This window comes from Opisthocomus hoazin, chromosome 1 (assembly GCF_030867145.1).
Source record: "Opisthocomus hoazin isolate bOpiHoa1 chromosome 1, bOpiHoa1.hap1, whole genome shotgun sequence".
Classification (NCBI taxonomy): domain Eukaryota; kingdom Metazoa; phylum Chordata; class Aves; order Opisthocomiformes; family Opisthocomidae; genus Opisthocomus; species Opisthocomus hoazin.
This window is the reverse complement of record NC_134414.1, coordinates 147,046,611-147,064,248: the sequence shown is the minus strand read 5'-3', so window position 1 is coordinate 147,064,248 and position 17,638 is coordinate 147,046,611. Positions and strand designations below refer to the sequence as shown.

The 17,638-nt window shown below is 46.0% G+C and overlaps 2 protein-coding genes across 17 annotated transcripts in view; both read left to right on the top strand.

The window, feature by feature from the left end:
• The first annotated feature begins 616 nt into the window (after positions 1–616).
• On the top strand, positions 617–9,287 carry STRAP (serine/threonine kinase receptor associated protein). 2 transcript variants are annotated; one of them, XM_075440515.1, is made up of 10 exons: positions 617–830; positions 2,149–2,284; positions 3,164–3,245; positions 3,508–3,580; positions 4,162–4,258; positions 5,659–5,796; positions 6,377–6,513; positions 7,251–7,400; positions 7,940–8,005; positions 8,347–9,287. In XM_075440515.1, exons 1-10 carry the CDS (start codon positions 719–721, stop codon positions 8,406–8,408), a joined length of 1,053 nt encoding a protein of 350 aa, XP_075296630.1. In that variant the 5' UTR covers positions 617–718; the 3' UTR covers positions 8,409–9,287. The 2 variants fall into 2 exon arrangements, with proteins under 2 accessions (XP_075296630.1, XP_075296623.1); XM_075440508.1 differs by having other exon boundaries at positions 8,344–9,287.
• Positions 9,288–9,966: 679 nt separating this feature from the next.
• DERA (deoxyribose-phosphate aldolase) overlaps positions 9,967–17,638 on the top strand; it is a 76,651-nt gene continuing 68,979 nt past the window's right edge. For 12 of the 15 annotated variants that reach the window (XR_012765947.1, XR_012765941.1, XR_012765939.1 and 9 more), the window contains exon 1: positions 10,245–10,329. Coding sequence is in view for 3 of the 15 variants with exons in the window: in XM_075440464.1 (XP_075296579.1) it covers positions 10,299–10,329 (31 nt within the window). In the remaining 12 variants the exon portion in view is untranslated. Of the gene's footprint in view, positions 10,097–10,244; positions 10,330–10,550; positions 10,781–17,638 lie in introns of those variants that run through there. The other 3 variants (XM_075440490.1, XM_075440500.1, XM_075440482.1) reach the window with 3 other exon arrangements.

Genomic DNA, 17,638 nt, shown 5'->3' with positions numbered 1-17,638 from the left:
ACTGTAACCTCTGGTCTGAGACTTGCTAGATTCAGCTACAGTCACAGTGAGAGACTGGTATCACAGTCAGAAAAAGAAGTCCAGAAAAATCTTAAAGACACCGAGAAGGTCCTTGTGGCCGTCTGCGACTGCTTGTGGAAAACCTGGAAGCGCCAGCTACAGCGGCAGCACGCGTGAATACGGGCCGTGGAATTACAGAATCACGAGGAGTCGCTCCTGGGAACCCTGGGACGATCACTGGAACAGCAGAACGTCAGGAACCGACACACGGTGCCCGCCCTTCGCAGAGAGGCTGTGGCAGAGCCAGGTTACCTTAAACTTCAATTACCTGTGGATGATTTAATTGCGGGGTTTTTTTTTCTAGTCACTTGAAAAACAAAAAAACAGGTGAGTAACCGCGAGCCGTTCTGACTTCTGCGCCCGCTGAAGGACGCGGCACCCCGCTTCCCCAGCACGGCCGCTGAGGCACGGCCGCCCGCCACCTCCCGCAGCTCCCCCGGCCGGGTCTCAGCACCGCCATCGGCGCGGCGAAACCAGCCCCTCCCCTCCTTGCCTCCCTCCCTCAAGGGGCCCACGCCTCCACCGCCCACTGACGTCACTTCCGCCCCGCAGCGTTTCCGCGCCGTCACTTCCTCCCCCGCCGCTGCCGCCGCGTCCGCCGTTTCCTGCCCGGCCGGAGGGGGCTCGTGTCCCTCGGCAGGCTGCGCGCGCCCCCGCCATGGCCATGCGGCAGACCCCGCTGACGTGCTCCGGGCACACGCGGCCCGTGGTGGACCTGGCCTTCAGCGGCGTCACCCCCTACGGCTACTTCCTCATCAGCGCCTGCAAGGGTGAGCGGCGGCCGGGCGCGGCGGGGGGGGGAGCCGGCCTTGCCGTGCCGCGCCGCGCCGTGCCGCGCCGTGCCGTGCCGTGCCGCGCCGCCGGCCCCTTTGTTTGAGCGGGCCCGGCGGGGATGCCCTGGCCCGTGGCGCGCGGTGGGGCCGCGTGTCGCCGTCCTGAGGGGGCGCGAGCACGAGGAGGGGAGGGGTGGCGCGGCGAGCGGCCCTGCCCGGAGCGGCCGGTCCGTCCGGGGAAGCGCCGGTGCTCGGTCTGATACCGGCCTGCGGCGTTACCGAGCGAGAGGGGGAGCGGGCCGCGGAGCTTGGTGGATTGCCGGGGTGGGGGGGGGGGGTGGGGAGGCGGGCATCAGGGCCTGCGTTTGCCCGGTGTGGATCCAGGCTGCTGGAGGGGGGGCCTCGCAGCGGTGCGGTTCCACAGTTGTCTGGGGGGCGGGGGCGGCCGGCTTCTTTCTCATGGGACCTCTCTTCTCGTCGGCTGAATGCCCCCCCTGCTTCGTACGTATATATATTAGTCTTACACACCTAGCTGTGAGGACGCGGCTTTCTGCCTTGGAGTGCTTCCAGTCCAGCTCTCTGTCTTCTTCTGTGAACAGCGTTTTGATAGCCTCCCAGGGAAACTAATCACAGGAGGGGCTTGGCGTTTGAGTTCTGTGACATCTCTGTATGTGTTTTGAACGTATCTGATTACAAACACAAGGCTTCTTTCTGAGTAGTGCTAGTCTGAAAATACTGTTCCAAAGTAAAAAAAAAAACAAACAAACAAACCTGTCCTGCCTGAAGAAAACTTGAGTGAAAATAAAACCTAAATGAAATGCTCTTTTCTATCCCCCTTCTACCGTAACACAAACCTAAGGAAAGCTTTCATAGAATCATAGAATGCTGTGGGTTGGAAGGGACCTTAAAGATCATCTGGTTCCAACCCCCCTGCGATGAGCAGGGACATCTTCCACGAGACCAGGTTGCTCAGAGCTCCATCCAGCCTGGCCTTGAACACTGCCAGGGAGGGGGCAGCCACAGCTTCTCTGGGCAGCCTGTGCCAGTGCCTCACCACCCTCACAGTGAAGAATTTCTTCCTAATATCTAATCTAAATCTGCCCTCTTTTCATTTCATTTGAAGTAGTATTTTAATGTCTGTACATTTTTAGATGCGTGCAGTATATCTAAGCTCTTCAGCTAAACTCTCTTACACAGAACAGCTTTGTAAAGTATGCAGTACTTCCACATGCTGGTGCAAGAGAATCTTTTTTTAAAAAGTCTTCCTTCCTTTTTGTTATCGTGTTACCTGAGTCTTGGTTTTGTTTTTGTGAAGATGGTAAGCCTATGCTGCGTCAGGGCGACACAGGAGACTGGATTGGCACGTTTCTGGGTCATAAAGGTGCTGTTTGGGGTGCCACTTTGAACACTGATGCTACTAAAGCAGCTACAGCAGCAGCAGATTTTACAGCGTAAGTGATTAACTGTCTTTGAAGTCTGTATGTTGATTTTAGTCTATAGTGCTCTTTGATGACATATAGCTGTAGCAGATTACCAATTCACTTGGTAATTGTTAGGTTATTTATGGCCAGCCAAATTAAAACCTAAACTTTTAGGTTCTTGAAAGCAGCTACAGTTATTTCTGTCATGATGAACAGCTATGGTTGCTTCTTGATAAATATACTTAATTACCATACCGGTTTGCTCGAATAACATTTTTCTGCAGCCGTGATCTCAGGCACTATAGTTATAGCAGAGTTGAAACGAGTGGTTTATATTTTGTTTCTACCAGTTACCTACTTTTTATTACAAGAAAACTGTTGTTAAAATTCTAGTCAATTATTTCTTTGATGTTTTTTGTTGTTTGTGCTGTTAACAGTGTATGTTAATATTTGGCAAGTTGCATCCTGTTAGTAGAGGGCAGTCTTGATTGAACTGCCTTTGTCTTGAGACTAAAGTGCTAATTATTCTGTGTTATCCTGAAGAGGAGAATAAGGGAAAATGGTGGGACAGTACAAAAAAAGCCTTTGTAAAAACATATATTCTCATTCACTAACTGAGTTATAACATATAGTTACTATAACTTATAACTACTAAAGAATGTATTATATACGAATGTAGTTATACAAGATATAAAGAATGAAGTTATAAAGAATGAAATACATAAGAATGTAGTTATTTATGTAAGTTATATGCTAAAGAAAGTAGTAAAAGTTATATACTAAAGAATGTAGCATTTGTAATGAAATGTTATGATGGTGTCAGGAAAGATTGCTTACAGACTAATCTGGCTGTCCAGGTTGATTTGTCCTGCTGCTACTAAAATATAAATGTTTTCTCTTGCTGTTTAGTAAAGTGTGGGATGCTGTGTCAGGCGATGAACTAATCACATTGGCTCACAAACACATTGTCAAAAGTGTGGATTTTACACAGGTATGAAAGACCCTTGTACCTTATTCACCAGGGAAGTAAGCCCTTGAGTATGTTTTGTGGTTGGTTACTTTTCTACTTTTTATGTGTCTATCTTAATAGGCAAAAAATCTAGCATACCGCTTCTCATTTTAAAGATGATAACTTCAATGTAATAAGTGTATTAGAGGCTGTCTGAGAGAAAGAACTGTTATTTTAAGACTTGCGGATGAAGGCTGGTATTTTGATTCAAAATAGAATTGACCCTTTATAACTTCTGTTTCAGGATAGCAATTATCTGTTAACAGGTGGACAAGATAAACTGTTACGTATCTATGACTTGAGCAAGCCAGAAGCAGGTGAGTCTGCTTTTAGAACTGATTCTTGGTTTTTTGGAGTTAAATAAAAGTTCTGAAATGAAGAGCTACTTTCTGTATGAATCACAAAAGACAAAGTTGAGGATTGTTTTACAAATGCATTGTCTATAACCTTTTGCTATGGTAAGATAAAATGTATGCTTTAAGTTTACGCTTTTACAAGTGAATTAGATTTTATCTATAATGGACTTCAAGGATAGCATGTTTCGGTTCAGTGCAGACTCATTAGAAATAGGTCTAATTAATTAAAATTCAATCTTCTGAAAGAAAAAAGACTCCAGTGTGTTTAAATTCGTGTTGATACTGAACTACTGATGATCGATCTGAAGCTACAGAACGTTGATGTTAAGCTACTGAAGCTTTTTTAAATTTAGGCAATCAGATACCCAGTTTACATTTATCCTGTTCCTGGAATAAGATCTACAAATAATCTCGTAAGTGCTTAAAGTAATTTTACAGTTTCTAGTAAATGGAAATACACGTAGTTTAAGAAGGCTCCCAAAATGCTGCATGACATTATTTCCTTTTCTTACCTGTATTACAATATTTGGCTTTATTTTAAGAACCTGATGTTGTCAGTGGACATACTTCTGGCATTAAAAAGGCTTTATGGAGCAGTGATGACAAACAGATTCTTTCGGCTGATGATAAAACTGTCCGGTAAGAAAAAGTAACTTTCGTTTTTCTAAGAAGCTCTTGTTTACTTATTGTCATAATCTGTGTGAGAAGATAGTTATGTTTTTTGGTAAAGGATACAAGTAACACAGGTTATTTGATACTAAATTATTATAGCTGCATGCCTAATACAGTTCTCTTCTGCTGTTAGAGACATAACTCTTGTAATAATTCTAATAAACGTGTCTTCCCTGATGAGAAGAGGTGGTCTTTGAGAACTGCATAGTAGAATAAATTTATGCTTTTCATAATCCTAGAGAAGATTAATTTATGGATGAGGTCTTTTGCACACGCATTGTGCTGAGGTATTGCTGCCTTGTCTGCTGCAATCCAGCCTTGAAAGATGCATAAGGCATGGAGTACTAGCCAGGCACTGGGATAAGAGGCTGGGAAGAGTGTCTGGAAACAGCGCACCGTTGATAGACATAGCCCTGTTTCTCTGGCATGCTGAGAAGTTGAGTAGGCTTTAGCGTTTTTATAAGCTGACTCATCCAGTCACGGTTAAGTGTTTTGTTTGCTTTATGCCCAACTGGTAAAAGATGTGCTGAAACCTAGACAAACCTGGCTGCTGGGGAGATGAATTGACAAAGACCCTTCCTCAAACTGTGCTGTCCAGAAAAGATCGGAGATGTGCCCGACTGCTTCCTCAGCTTTCTGGCTGCTATGACCAGCATCATCTCATGCCTAGCTGTCTCACCATTCTTACATTTATGACACAAAGGAGAGAGAAATAGAATGGTCTTTTCTGCTTTGTGGAAGGAAGGACGGGAGGGTGAAGTCACTGGCGCAGTTTCCCCGTAGTCTCTTTTTCAGCTCCAGTTTGTTTCAGTTTCTGAGTGTTGAAGATAGGCAAGAGCCCAGTCGTCTTTATTTTTCGCTGAATTGTAGAACTAGAAATGCAGCAGTCAGCTGATGAATGAAGATTCTTAATTGTCATAGCAGCAAAAACACATTTCTGTTTAGGTAGATCTTGCACGCCTAGATAGAAAACCATACTATCTTAAGGGAGTCTCTGTTCTTTGTATAAATTGACATTAGCACCTATTTGCCTTGTGAGGTGAAAAGGCAGAATGGAATCTTGAAACCTTGCTTCAGGAAAGCTCTGTTTCTCAGGAGACATACAACAGGATTTTTTTTTTTAATCTCTAAGAGAATCCTTGAGTAGTTAATGGAATGTGTAGCAGTATTTTAAAGTAAGCATGTCTTAAAGCTTTGCTTAGGTGAGAATGAGGATCAGGATGCCACTGAAAAGCCAAAGTACCTGTGGAATCTCACCATGTTCTTTGTTAGGAGACTTTTTTGATCCAAATCTTGCCATGAGTAGGAGGTGAAAATTGTTTGATTTGCTGAAGTAATTTGAGACTTCCTTTCTGTTTCCTCTTAAGCCTCTGGGACCGCAGTACCATGACCGAGGTGAAGGCACTAAATGTTGCAATGTCAGTGAGCAGCATGGAGTATGTTCCAGAAGGACAGATACTTGTGATAACCTATGGGAAGACGATTGCTTTTCATAGTGCAGAAACGTGAGTCCAAACCGCAGGATTTTCACCGGTTGAATAGTGGGCTTGCTTGCGGGTAAAAACTGACTGTACAAGGCTAAAATCACAAAGTTGTCAGAACTGGGATTAGTGGGTATCTTTGCTTGCCATCTTGTCAGAGGCAGAGCATTAAACAACTACCCTTTTCTAAAATAGTGAACCCTAACTGTCTATGAGATGCTAGACTGCAAGGGTTCAGTGCTGGTTTTGTATTTCACATGAGCTATAATTGTGGTTAAATAAGTTTCAGTCAGGGTTCAGTTCAGTGATTTTCAGAGAACTAATTTTTTATGCATCTCTATGATGTGTTAAGAAAGCAAGTTACACACTTAAACATATTCCAGAAAGTAGTTCTGAATGTGTGAGCTTTTCTTTTGCTTATTCTGAACTCCTTTCTAGCTTGATGAGCGTGATTTGCAAGTATTAAAACTTGTTTCGGAAATTGTGTGGATGTATTCTATTTTGCTTAAAAGCAGTTGTGATTAGTAGAACCACAGTTTCTTTGCTCTCAGGATTTTTTTTTTCTTTTTTTAATGAACTTTGTTAACAAAATTTTCTCCCTCAGTCTAGAGCAGATTAAATCATTTGAAGCACCTGCTACAATCAATTCTGCATCTCTTCACCCTGCGAAAGAATGTTTGGTTGCTGGTGGTGAAGATTTTAAACTCTATAAATATGACTATAATACAGGAGAAGAATTAGGTATGTTTGTCTGCTGTAATCAAAAATGAGTTCTGAAATGGTGTTGGGTTAATGAAATAATAACTAATAAATGAAACTGTTTTATTCAAATAAGGTCTTAGCATAGCATGCTGTGCAAGAGCATAAAAAGGTATGTTATCAGTTAAGCATTTTTCCTATCTCAGTATACCTAACATTATTTTTGTAGAACTAGAGCCTCCATTAAACAGCTCTTTGTACCTATTTATAAAAAAAAAAGTTGTTATTCTGTATTGCTGCAGTAGCAAGCTGTATGTTGTCATACTACAGCGTTCATTAGATATGTCTGATGAGTTGCAACTACTTGCTTTTATGAAAAATGTGATATGTTTGTGTTCTTGCTAATGTTGTCGAAACATATTTCAAAAAAAGTTTATGTCTAAGTTTGTTCGTTGATCCTGTCCTGGTTTCAGATTGTATGTGTGGAGTGAGTGGTTGGAGGAACAGAGCACATGTACTCCATGCTACTGGCGTGCTTTGTAGTTTTGCCTAGAATAAATAAGCACCTGTTTTCTTGCAGTTAATGAAACATTAACATCTTACCTAAATTAGAGATTGCCGAGATACCAATGAATAGAAGCTTTGTTTTGCATCAGTTACAGAAAGTGCCCCCCCCCCCATCTGTACTTTTTTTCCCCCTCTTCTGATCAGTTTTTACTTCCTAATTTCAGTTGTTGGCCAAAATTTGAAAGTAATAGTCTTGGTATGTTCTCTTATAGAATCTTACAAAGGACACTTCGGTCCAATTCACTGTGTGAGATTTAGCCCTGATGGAGAGTTATATGCGAGTGGCTCTGAGGATGGCACACTAAGGCTGTGGCAGACAACAGTAGGGAAAACCTATGGTCTTTGGAAGTGTGTAGTTCCTGGTAAGTGTGTGCTTGTTCCTGGTGAAGCTTGGATGCTTTGTGTGCACTTCTTAAATAATACCTGTCATAAGTGGTAAAGTTGAATTTCATACAGTGACTGTATTGTCTTTGAGGGGTTTCTATATCCACTCAAATCTGTTGGATTTGAGGATTTACTTTTGTAGCTGTCATTTAAGCAATTAACTTCAGATCTTTTAGGCTGATTGGGAATACAGACACTTTGTGGATATTTAAGCAAATAGTCTGATGTATTTTTATGTTAAAAAGCAAGAAATATGAAATACCATTTTTACAAGTCTTAGATAGGAATCTCTAGAAAGAAGTGTGGATGATAGGTTTTTTTTATATTGTACTTTGCTTCCACCCACCCAAGTTCAGAGAAGCAATGTCTAGAAAACTGCAAGTGAGTATTTATTAACAGAATTGCTTACCCAACTGTTTCTCCTTAACACTAAATTAAGTGGAAAACTTTCGTCTTTAATTAAGGTGGGTGGGGGGAACTGAAGGTGTTGACTGTTTTTTCTCTCTGCATTCTACAGAAGAGGAGAATGCAGAAGCAGCAAAAGCAAGGACCCCTCTTCCAGGAACTGCAGAGGAGGAAATAGGTAATGCATTGAACTGCCAGCTTCAACTCAGCTAGGTGCTAAAAGATCAGTCTAGACGGTAGCATTCTTTAGGATGGAAGAAGTAGTTTTCCCCAAGTGCCTTCTGGCATTTTTCACTCTTCTCAAAAGGTCTTTTGAGTGTGTTTTTCTGAAAGTGACCGCGTGGCAAGTGTCAGACTACTTACTAGAGCTGTGTAGACAAACGAATGGTTGGGGTAGAGTAACTGGGTCAGGTTAAATGAGAAAACAAACTGAACTGGTCTTTAAGCAATCCCTGCAACGTTGCTTTGGTTTATGTATCTAAGGTGAAGTTAAATAATACTGTTTTTATTTAATAGCAGAAGATCTTCCCGCTGAAAACTCAGATTCAGTGTACAGCTCAACTCCTGAAGTGAAGGCCTGATTATTGCAACTGTTACGTGACGTATGGACATACGAGACTAAATCAAGTGAACAGTGATAAACAGCAGCCTTCCGGAGTGCGCGCGCTGCGTAAGGCAAAGATGGGCAGCAATTGATGAGAATGTGGTGGAGCTGGCTAGGTGTTGTCTGTGAGAGAACTGGGTATCCAAAAAAGAAAAAAAAAAGACAAGTAGTAGAGTTTTGCTGTCTTTTTAGCATAACTGCCTACTGTCTTTTCAAAGAAGTGTGCAAGCCAAGATCCAGTCTCTCTAATATCAATTAGACTCATTGTAGTGTGATTTCTTTATTATGGAGAAGAGATACAATGGCTTTTACCCGTGTTTTTTTTTTTTTTCTTGAAAGTTGGGAAATTTGGCTTTAGTTAAAAAGAAGGGATTATGTACTTAAAGTATTTGGTTCGGGTTTTGTTTCATTGTATGCTGCTTCTGAACGTTTAACTGTTTTCAGTTGTCTAAATAAAATGCCTCTCAAAACTTGTATCTTACTGTTGAGCGTTGGGTTCATGGAACAGCGACTGAGTTAATTGCGTAGTCCTTTGTAGCATCTTGGTTTTGTACTGTACAGAGGGAAAGCAGTAAGAATGTTTTAGTGTTGGTACAGAGGGTGGCAAGCTCTTTGATCTGTAAGCTCTGTGTCTTTTTAGTCTTTAACGTTTGAATGTAAACATGAGTCTCTCAAATCAAAACCAGTGGAAACTCCTAAATTAAATGTGCTGCCTGAAATAGCTGGTTGTCCATGAAAATCTCAGAGGCTGGCTATGAATCTGTATGAAGCTTGGGTTTAGTCCTCCAGACTGGATAAAAACGTTACTCTTTCAAGGTTACAAACGTTTTCTTCATTAAAGAAAATATTGCCATTCCTCCACTTGTCATTTCCTTTAATGGTACGCTGACAGGTTTACATAATCTGTTCTGTATGGAAAGGAGACATTATACAGAAGTATATTTATTCATACACCTTTTTGTTTTTTTCATATTCATACTTGTCCTTCATGTTCTTTTGGATTTTTTCCCAAGAGTAATGCTATCGTCTTAGAAAACTGAAGCTTAACATTTGAAAATGGATACGAATGGAACGCAAGGAACTACTTTTTGGTGGTGAGGGGCAGTCAGACACTGGAGCCGTTATGAAGTCTCCACTTTGAAGGCGTTCAGAACCCCCCTGGCCGTGGCCCTGTGACGCCGCTGTAGCCGAGCTGGACTTGGGTGGGTGGCGGAGGCCCCTGCCAGCTTCAGGCTTTGGGGTGGCAGCAGCAGCAAGAGGAAAGCAGAGAACGGCACCACCAGTTGTGGTTTCTTGGTGCAACAGCAGCGTGAAGGCTATGTTACTTCACAGATTTTATTCCAAAATCTCTAAAACAACCCTCTGATTTACCGCTAATTGTTTCAGCCCGGTCGATGCCTCCGAATCTCGCACTTCAGCCTCGCGCTGTTTGCTTTACGAGCTGAAGGATGTGTTTGACGGGAGAAACTCGCCGGCCGTGCCCGGTAACGGCCGTGCGGCTGCCGGGGGCTTCGCTGCCGGGCTCTCACCTCCGCTGGCTGCTGCCCGGGGCGCTCTCCCAGCCGCGGGAAGCCGGCAGCTGCCCGGGCCCCCCGCCCTCCCGGCGGCCAGCGAGGCGGTGTCACCGCCACGGGCACGGAACACCCCGGTCACTCCCGGCTGCGGGTAGGCCGCGGCCTCCGCGTTACAGGCAGCGCCCGTGCGCTGGGCTCGGCACCGACGCGACGGCGGCGGGGGCAGCCCCGGGGGCTGGAGCGGGCCCGCCGAGCCCGCCCGCCGCCGCCGCTTCCTGCCTGCGCGGGGCGGGGCGGGACCGGCCAGGCCGGTGCTCGCCGGCGGGGGCGGGGAGCTGCGGGCAGCGCGGGCCATGGCCGGCCGGAACCCGGGCACCGAGCTGGGTAAGGGCCGGCGGCCCGCGGGGAGCGCCGGGGCGCCCGCGGCGTGAGGGCTTCCCCAGGCGGCGGGGGGCCCCGGCTGACCCACGGCAGCGTGCGGGCCGCGGCGGAACCCCGCGTTTCCCAGCAGCCCCAGCAGAGCGCAGAGCTGGGGCCCGGCCGCGGTGCGGGGCTGCCGCTCGGCCCCGAGGCCCGTGGGAGGCCGGGCTCCCGTTGGTGAGCGCAGCTGCGGGTTTGCCCGTCGCCAGCGGCCCTGGGGAGCCGGAAGGGTTTGCCGGGTGTGTGGAGGTGGCCGGGAAGGCGGCTGGGCCTCCGGCGAGGCGGCGAGCAGCCGAGAGAGGGTTTGTTGGCCGTTTCCCGGCCGGAGCTCCTCAGCCTTCCCCTTCCCGCACCCAGCAGAGCCCAGCTGCGGCGGTGGAGCCAGTGAAGGCAGTTAACCTTCCTGCAGTGCGAGGTGTGGCGGCGGACAGCGAGGTGGAGGTGACAGAGGGGTGGTGTGGCGGGAGACGGGCGGCGAGGGTGCGGAGCAGGGAGATCCCAAAGGGAGGAAGAGGAGCAGCGTGCGGGGGGCCGCGCTGCACGGCATCGCCCGGCTGCGCCCCGGTCTCCGAAACCGGCACCTGTACGGAGCTGTTTGCCTGACCGGCCTGCGCACGGCCGGGAGCTGGCTCTGTCTGCGTTCTCCGAAAAGCGGGCGCGTGAAGCTTGCGAACGCACTCCAGTAACTCTGAACTGGGTGTGCGTTGTTCTTACGGGAAATTTAATCTTACGAGTAGTTGGTGTGTGTGGGGAGTCCAGAAACGTGAAAGTGAGGTCGGTTCCGTTCTTAGCCGTCGTCCTCCGACAGACGTAAGGAAGGAGGGGGAGTTATCGGGGGAGACAGGCGGCCTCGCTGACGTTTGGCTGGAGCTTGCCGTGCCGATGTGGTCCAGCGAAGGGTGTTCAACGTGCAGCTGACTGGCACAACATGATCGTTGTTTCCTGCACCCACTGAACCAACCCTTGAGTGTGCTCCATGTATTTTCTGTAACTTTCTCCCCCGGTAAGTAGCCCGCTGCTGCCCGAGAGGCAGAGTTGACCAGTGCTGGAGGTGATCAATGGAGAGCGGAGAGGGATGGATGTCTTCGGGGCTGCACCACGCACGCAGCCTCTTCCAGCTGCCGCCGATGTGCCCCGAAAGGCCTTTAGCTGGTCCGCAGGTACTTGTTGCCGCCCCTTCCCAGGGATCTTCGTTTAAATCAGTTGCGGCCGACATGAGCTGGGCTAGATGTGCAGGGCGGGCGTGGGAGGGGAGCGGTGCGGCCACAGCCACGCTTGTGCTAAGCGGCAGCGTGCCCGCTGTGGCTGTTTCCAACAGCCGCCCGGCGCTGGCTGCTTGAGAGGGGGAACTGAATCTCCCTGCCACTCGCTCTCCCCCTAAGTACACGTCTGAAATTTGTGAAGTGCTACACCTTAAGTTGCCATATCTTACTTAAAGTGCTGTATCTTAGCTGGTAGCAGTACTCAAAAAGGACACGTTAAACCCTTGCCTTTACCTGTCGTGGTTGCTAACAGTACACACTGCTGCTGTGGCTTGGGCACTTGGCTTCTGAAGGGTTCGCCAGCTGGTGCCAGCAGCTTTATCGATAATTCAGGTGACTTGCCCCGTATCTCGCAGAGCGTTCTGTAGGGTTATGGTTTTCTAACGGGGACACCTAGTGGTAAAGTAACTTGTACTTAAATGTCTATTATTTGAGTCCTTTTCTCCATGTCTGCTGTTTCTGTGCTTGCTAGCTGTTGTCATTATTTAAGCAGTAAATTTCTGATGCTGCCATTAGAAAGCTTCGATTTGTTTATCAATGACAAGCCAAACTCTTCTCAGATCATAGCATATAATGCTTTCCCATGTGATTTTTTTTGGTAAAATAAACACATTTTTGTAAAAGCCCTTCATTCATCCTTCCTTTCTTTCTTCTTATGTCTGTTCCTTAGTAGAAGAACAAGGTGTTTACATAAAGAACAGGTACATGTAACAGATAAAAAAGAGGGTCACTAGTCTAGTACGCTGGTACGTCTGCTATCAGAGAGTTGTGTAAGGAAAGTGGATAAGGAATTCTAGAAGTTTGTCGTTCGACAAGGGCTGTTTGTGGAATCATGCCTGGGTACTCGAGTTCACCACAATGCCTGCAGGGCTGGAAGGAAGCTGCCTCTCCTGCTCTGCTTCCGAGGACGCTGGAGTGTAGTGGACCGGCTGCTTCGTGTTTTCTCACTGTCCAGAGAAGAGTCAGATGCCACTTCGCAACAAAATAGTGAAACATATCCATGAGCACCCGTTTTGTAGTATAAGCTAGCAGCATACTCCTTTGCTTTAACTGTGGGGGTGCAGACACCTGCCACATGGGTTTTCTGCTCCCTGCAGACGGCATTTTGATGCAACAACTTCAGAAGTCATGGAGGAAGAAAGACATTTGGTAACCTTGGGTTGACCCAGAAGATGGCAAATAGGATCTTTAAAGCCCAGCAGGTAGCACAGCCGATAACACCCTACTGTGAGGCTGGTACCGAGCGGAGTAGTGCAGGGGTCTAGCTGGGGACCCATCCCGCTTAACATTTTTTTGGTGACCTGGAGGAGATGATAGACCGCTTCGTCGTGGGGTCTGCAGATGACACTAATTAGCCAGGTCAGAGGGACCCAGCCAGGTGGGAGGAAGGGGCCACCCGGAGCCCAGCGACGCTCAGCGAGGCCGAAGGCAGAGCCCTGCCCCAGGGAGGATGAGCCCCAGCAGCCGCACGGGCTGGGGCCGGGCTGCCTGGGGAGCAGCTCTGCCTGAAGGGGCCTGGTGGGCAGCGAGCTGGGCACGAGCCCGCAGTGCCCGGGCAGCAGAGGCGGCCGGCAGCCTCCCGGGCCCTGCCAGCGGGGACGCGGCCGGGAGCTCGCCTGAAAGGAGGGATCATCCCTCTGCTCAGCGCTTGTTAGATCATACCTGGAAAGCCGCGTCCATTGTCAGATCCGCAGCCCAAGAAAATCATTGACAAACTGGCACAGGTTTGGTGGGGAGCCACCATGATGGGTCAGGGGCTGGAGAACCTGCCCTGTGGGGAGAGGCTGGGGGAGCTGGGCTGCTCCAGCCTGGAGAGGAGATGGCTTCGGGGGTCCTAACAGCAGCCTGCTCGTCCCTGCGGGGAGTGTATTGAGAAAGTAGAACCAGGCTCTTCACAGCGTTGCATGCTGGCGTGAAGTGAGACAACAGGCTTGTCTTGAGAAGGGGATGTTCAGACTGGGTATATGAAAAACATCTTTGTGCAGGACAGTCAGGTGGTGGGGCAGGTCGCTCAGGGAGGCTGTGCGGTCTCCATCCTTGGGGACTCTCAAAACCCAACTGAATAAAGCCCTCGGCAGCCTGGTCTGAGCTCAGAGCTGACCCTGCTTTGCACAGGAGGTTGGACAAATGACCTTCAGAGATCTTCCCACCCAAATTATTCTACAATTATATGGATTTTTACCTCTGTGTATGTGTGTATGTATATACACGTATCTATTCTGAGTAATGACTGATTAGTAACAGTGGTTTTGCAAAGCATGTTCTTTTGGATTCTAAAAAGAAAATAAAAAAAATATCTGTGTTGCTCAATCCCTCTAGTTGAAGGGCCAGAAATACGTTTATTATGTTTCAACTGGTATTTTTAATTATAATTGGTATTTCTGAGCCATTTACATGTGAGAGCTAGCCTGTTGGTAAGTGGCATTTAGATAATGAAGTGTTGCATCCCTTTTCAAGACAACATAGTTCTGTTCTAATATATTAATAGCTGATTTTAGCCTGTACTGTGGCTCTGTTTCTTCACTCTGCCTTTCTAACATCTTTTGAATTTGCTGGATAATTTTAGTCGAATTTGAAGGACAGATAGATATCTCAGAAATAAACAAGTCACCAGATGGAGTGACCAAGCTAGTCTCTCTGCGGAGGGTAAGGCAGGCGCAGCTCAGCGGTTACATGACTTTTCATTCCATCTTTTTTTGGGGGGGGCTTTGTGCGAGTAACAATCTCCTGGTTTTACTCCATGGTCGTCAGGATCATAACAGGACAGCTGGGTTACTGGGGTGAGGAGAGGTCTCTGGAGCCAGGGAAGGAGAGAGCGAACAGCAGAGAACTTGGACCTGCAGGAAACCAAGCTCCCGTTGTTCTGCAGCTTGCTTTCTGAGGAAAGGTTTGTCAGTGGTTTGCCAAGTGCTTTGGAGGGTACCCTGATCCATTTCATGCAATCCGTGGTCAACGTTGTGTGATTTCAGTAATGTCACAAGATAATAGAGCTGATTCATAGTTCAGGGCTCATGCCTTGGTGTCCTGCTTGGAGTATCTGAATGCTGATGACTTGGAGACTGCAAGGGACCCATCTGAAAATAAAATAGGTCCGTAGCAAGAGTCACTATGGGAAAATAACTCCAGCTTCTGTCTCTAAGAAACTGAATAACCCCTGAACCTCTAAACAGCTTACATGGTATGGTAGTCGTATCAAGACCTGATCCTGAAGCCTCTTCTCTCTCTCCGGTGGCTTGGTGCGGGTACGCATGGCCAGCTGGGGTCTGCCTGCGTCCAGCTGAACACCTCGTGTCTCTGCTACAGGTTCAGGGCACAGTTTCCATCCCTCCTCAAGAAATAACAGCTTTCATCACTTCCCTTACCATGAATACATGATGAAATGGGTAAGAGCAGGAGCACACATGCCGTTCCTGGCACAGAGGAGGAAATAACCAGTTGGGGGGGCAGCTTGTTTTGGGGACAGTGCTGCCTTAAAATGCTTGTGAAACTACAGCCTCAGGCGTTCTTGAGCTTTCTGTTTCACCATCTGAAGGGATGCCATCTACACATTTTTTTTTTTAAAGCTTCTGAAAAGCTTAGTCTGTTTTGTGAGGAATGTGTTAGGTATCATAGATATTTATGTAATTATACTAATGAAGTGGTTTTATTTATTGTTTTCTGAGGAAATGCTTGGTATTTTTAGATTCGTGTTCTTCAGAGAGAGGAGATGAATTTCCTGTGAAGAGTTTGAATATGATTTTTTCAAATGTCTTCAGAGAAAAAAGTAAACTTGAAGAGTGATTACAGAATATTGGCTAATTAGCTATAGTGTAACTGCTTTAATTACTTTTATCCCTGAAGCCACATGACTGTGCAGATGACTAGCAGATGACTTATTTAAAAAAAAAAAAAAAGACGTGTTCACACTGCAAGGTTAATGAGCCTAATTAAATATAGTTTTCCTTAGCCAGATACTAAATCATAAAGCTTGGGGGAGTGGGGGAGGGAGCGAATCCAAAGGCAGTCAGTTCTATTTCAAATAATGGTTTTATTCTGATTTTTAATGCAAAAAAAAAAAGCTGGAATTGTGAGTGATTTTTCTGAATAGAGACACTTACATTTAAAGATTTAGTGAGACCTCACATGGCAAACTTTGAAAGTCTATTTAGAGACAATTATGCTGAGACATATTTGTTTTCACTTGCCCACTGCTTTAACTGATGGAGAAATGGGCTTGACTAAAAGGTCTGTGTTAGATAGAAGTCTCCATCTGCTGCTGCGTATCACCAGAACCTTTGTCCTTCCTCGCCGTGCGTTTTTTTTGCTACACCATTTTATTTCCTTTAGTGAATGTTTCACGTTTCACATTGAGTTGTAGAGACAGCATGGAGTTCTGATTTTTTAAAAAATTATTTTGTTTTTTTAAATTTTATGCCTGTGCTGTGGACAGTGGTTCGATATCGCAGATTCAAAAAAATACTTGGACATCCAAATTCTATGGTCTTTCAAGGAAACTTGTGACTTGGGCACAAAAATTAGATGTTACTCCTTACTGAGTTGCCATGTGTGAGCTGCCTTGATGACTAGTCTTGAGTTATTGAAAAGAGAAAGTAAAACGTATTACACAGTGAAACGGGCGTAAGCCAGCGAATTTCGTTGTATTTGCAAAGAACATGCAGTCAGCTATTGCTGATCAGCTGACGTATGGTGACTTTCACAGGTGACTTTGGGCAAAGCAAAGGTAGTAGCTTATTTCACTTCCACTGTTCTTCCCCATCTTTTCTCCCATTGGTTATGAATTCACTCTTTTTGTTTTTCCCTTTCTTCAGATGGTATTATTATACTCGACTATGTCCTTTAAGCTAACCTAGTGTGCAATGCTCTATTTCCTGAAAAGATTACTCAGGCCTTCTGAGAAGCAATGCTCAAAAGTCAGGTGGGGCAGATACGATAGCTCTGTGGGTGTCTCTACCAAAGTCCTCTACAAGAGGAACCAGACCAAATCCTCTCCAAATAAGAAGTAATAGAGAGTTAACCTACTCATGGGGGAAATTTCTGTTCTTTTACTTAAATTTTTGTCTGAAACCTGAATTTTCCGTATCTAGCAGACTGGACACTGTCTTCATATTCTTCCAAACTCTTCTATAGAAGGCTGTAGTTTTTATAAATTAATTATTTAGTTGGATTTCTTGATTGTCTTTCATCATGTGGAAAGAATAGGTTAACACAGAGTAACTGAAGAGATCCTTATTAGAGAGTGAGAAGCCGAGTTCCTCATCTAAACTGCTTTCTTTGATTTTTATCACATTTTCCAAAGGGGCCGAAAGGTCACCATACACCCAGTAGGGTTCGTAATTTATCTGGATAAATTGGATTATGATTAAATGATTCTACCTGAGCACTTGGCACATGGTACGAGAATCACAACAGAGAGTTTGTGTTTCCTTCCTTCCTTTATTTATTTCTTTGTATTTTCCTCCCCCATGGACTTTGTCAAATATTGCCTGTAGCGGCCCCGTGGCACGTGATGCATGCTCTCAGCTGATCACGTAGGAGCCTCAACCTTAAAGCAACTGCAGAGGATGTAGAGGTTTCACTAGCTTATATTTCAGCTGTTGGTGTTTGCATGGTTTGCATTTATTGATATTCAAGAAGAAGGAGAAAGTTCTATCCATAGGTTTTGCAGCAATAGCTTTTCTCACCTGCTTGAGCTTCAGATGAGCTTCTTGCTTTAGGGGCAGAGTGAATAAGCCTGTGGCTTTGAAAGCGGAGAGAAGTAATGAGGGTTTGTGGTTCGACTGGTTTGCAACTTTGCAAGCTCCTCCTTTTCTTTGTCCCTATACGGTGAGACCGATGCTAAAGTCTTCAAGAAATCCTTAAATTCCTTAGGATTCCTTTGAAATTCCTTCTTTGATTTACTTTTTCTGCTTTTGGCCAACATTTTGACCTTGTAGGTACCACTCATTTAATTCCTTGTCTGTGGTAATAGGAAAGCAGTAGCAAGGTGGCTTACTGTGCTGAGAACAAGATTT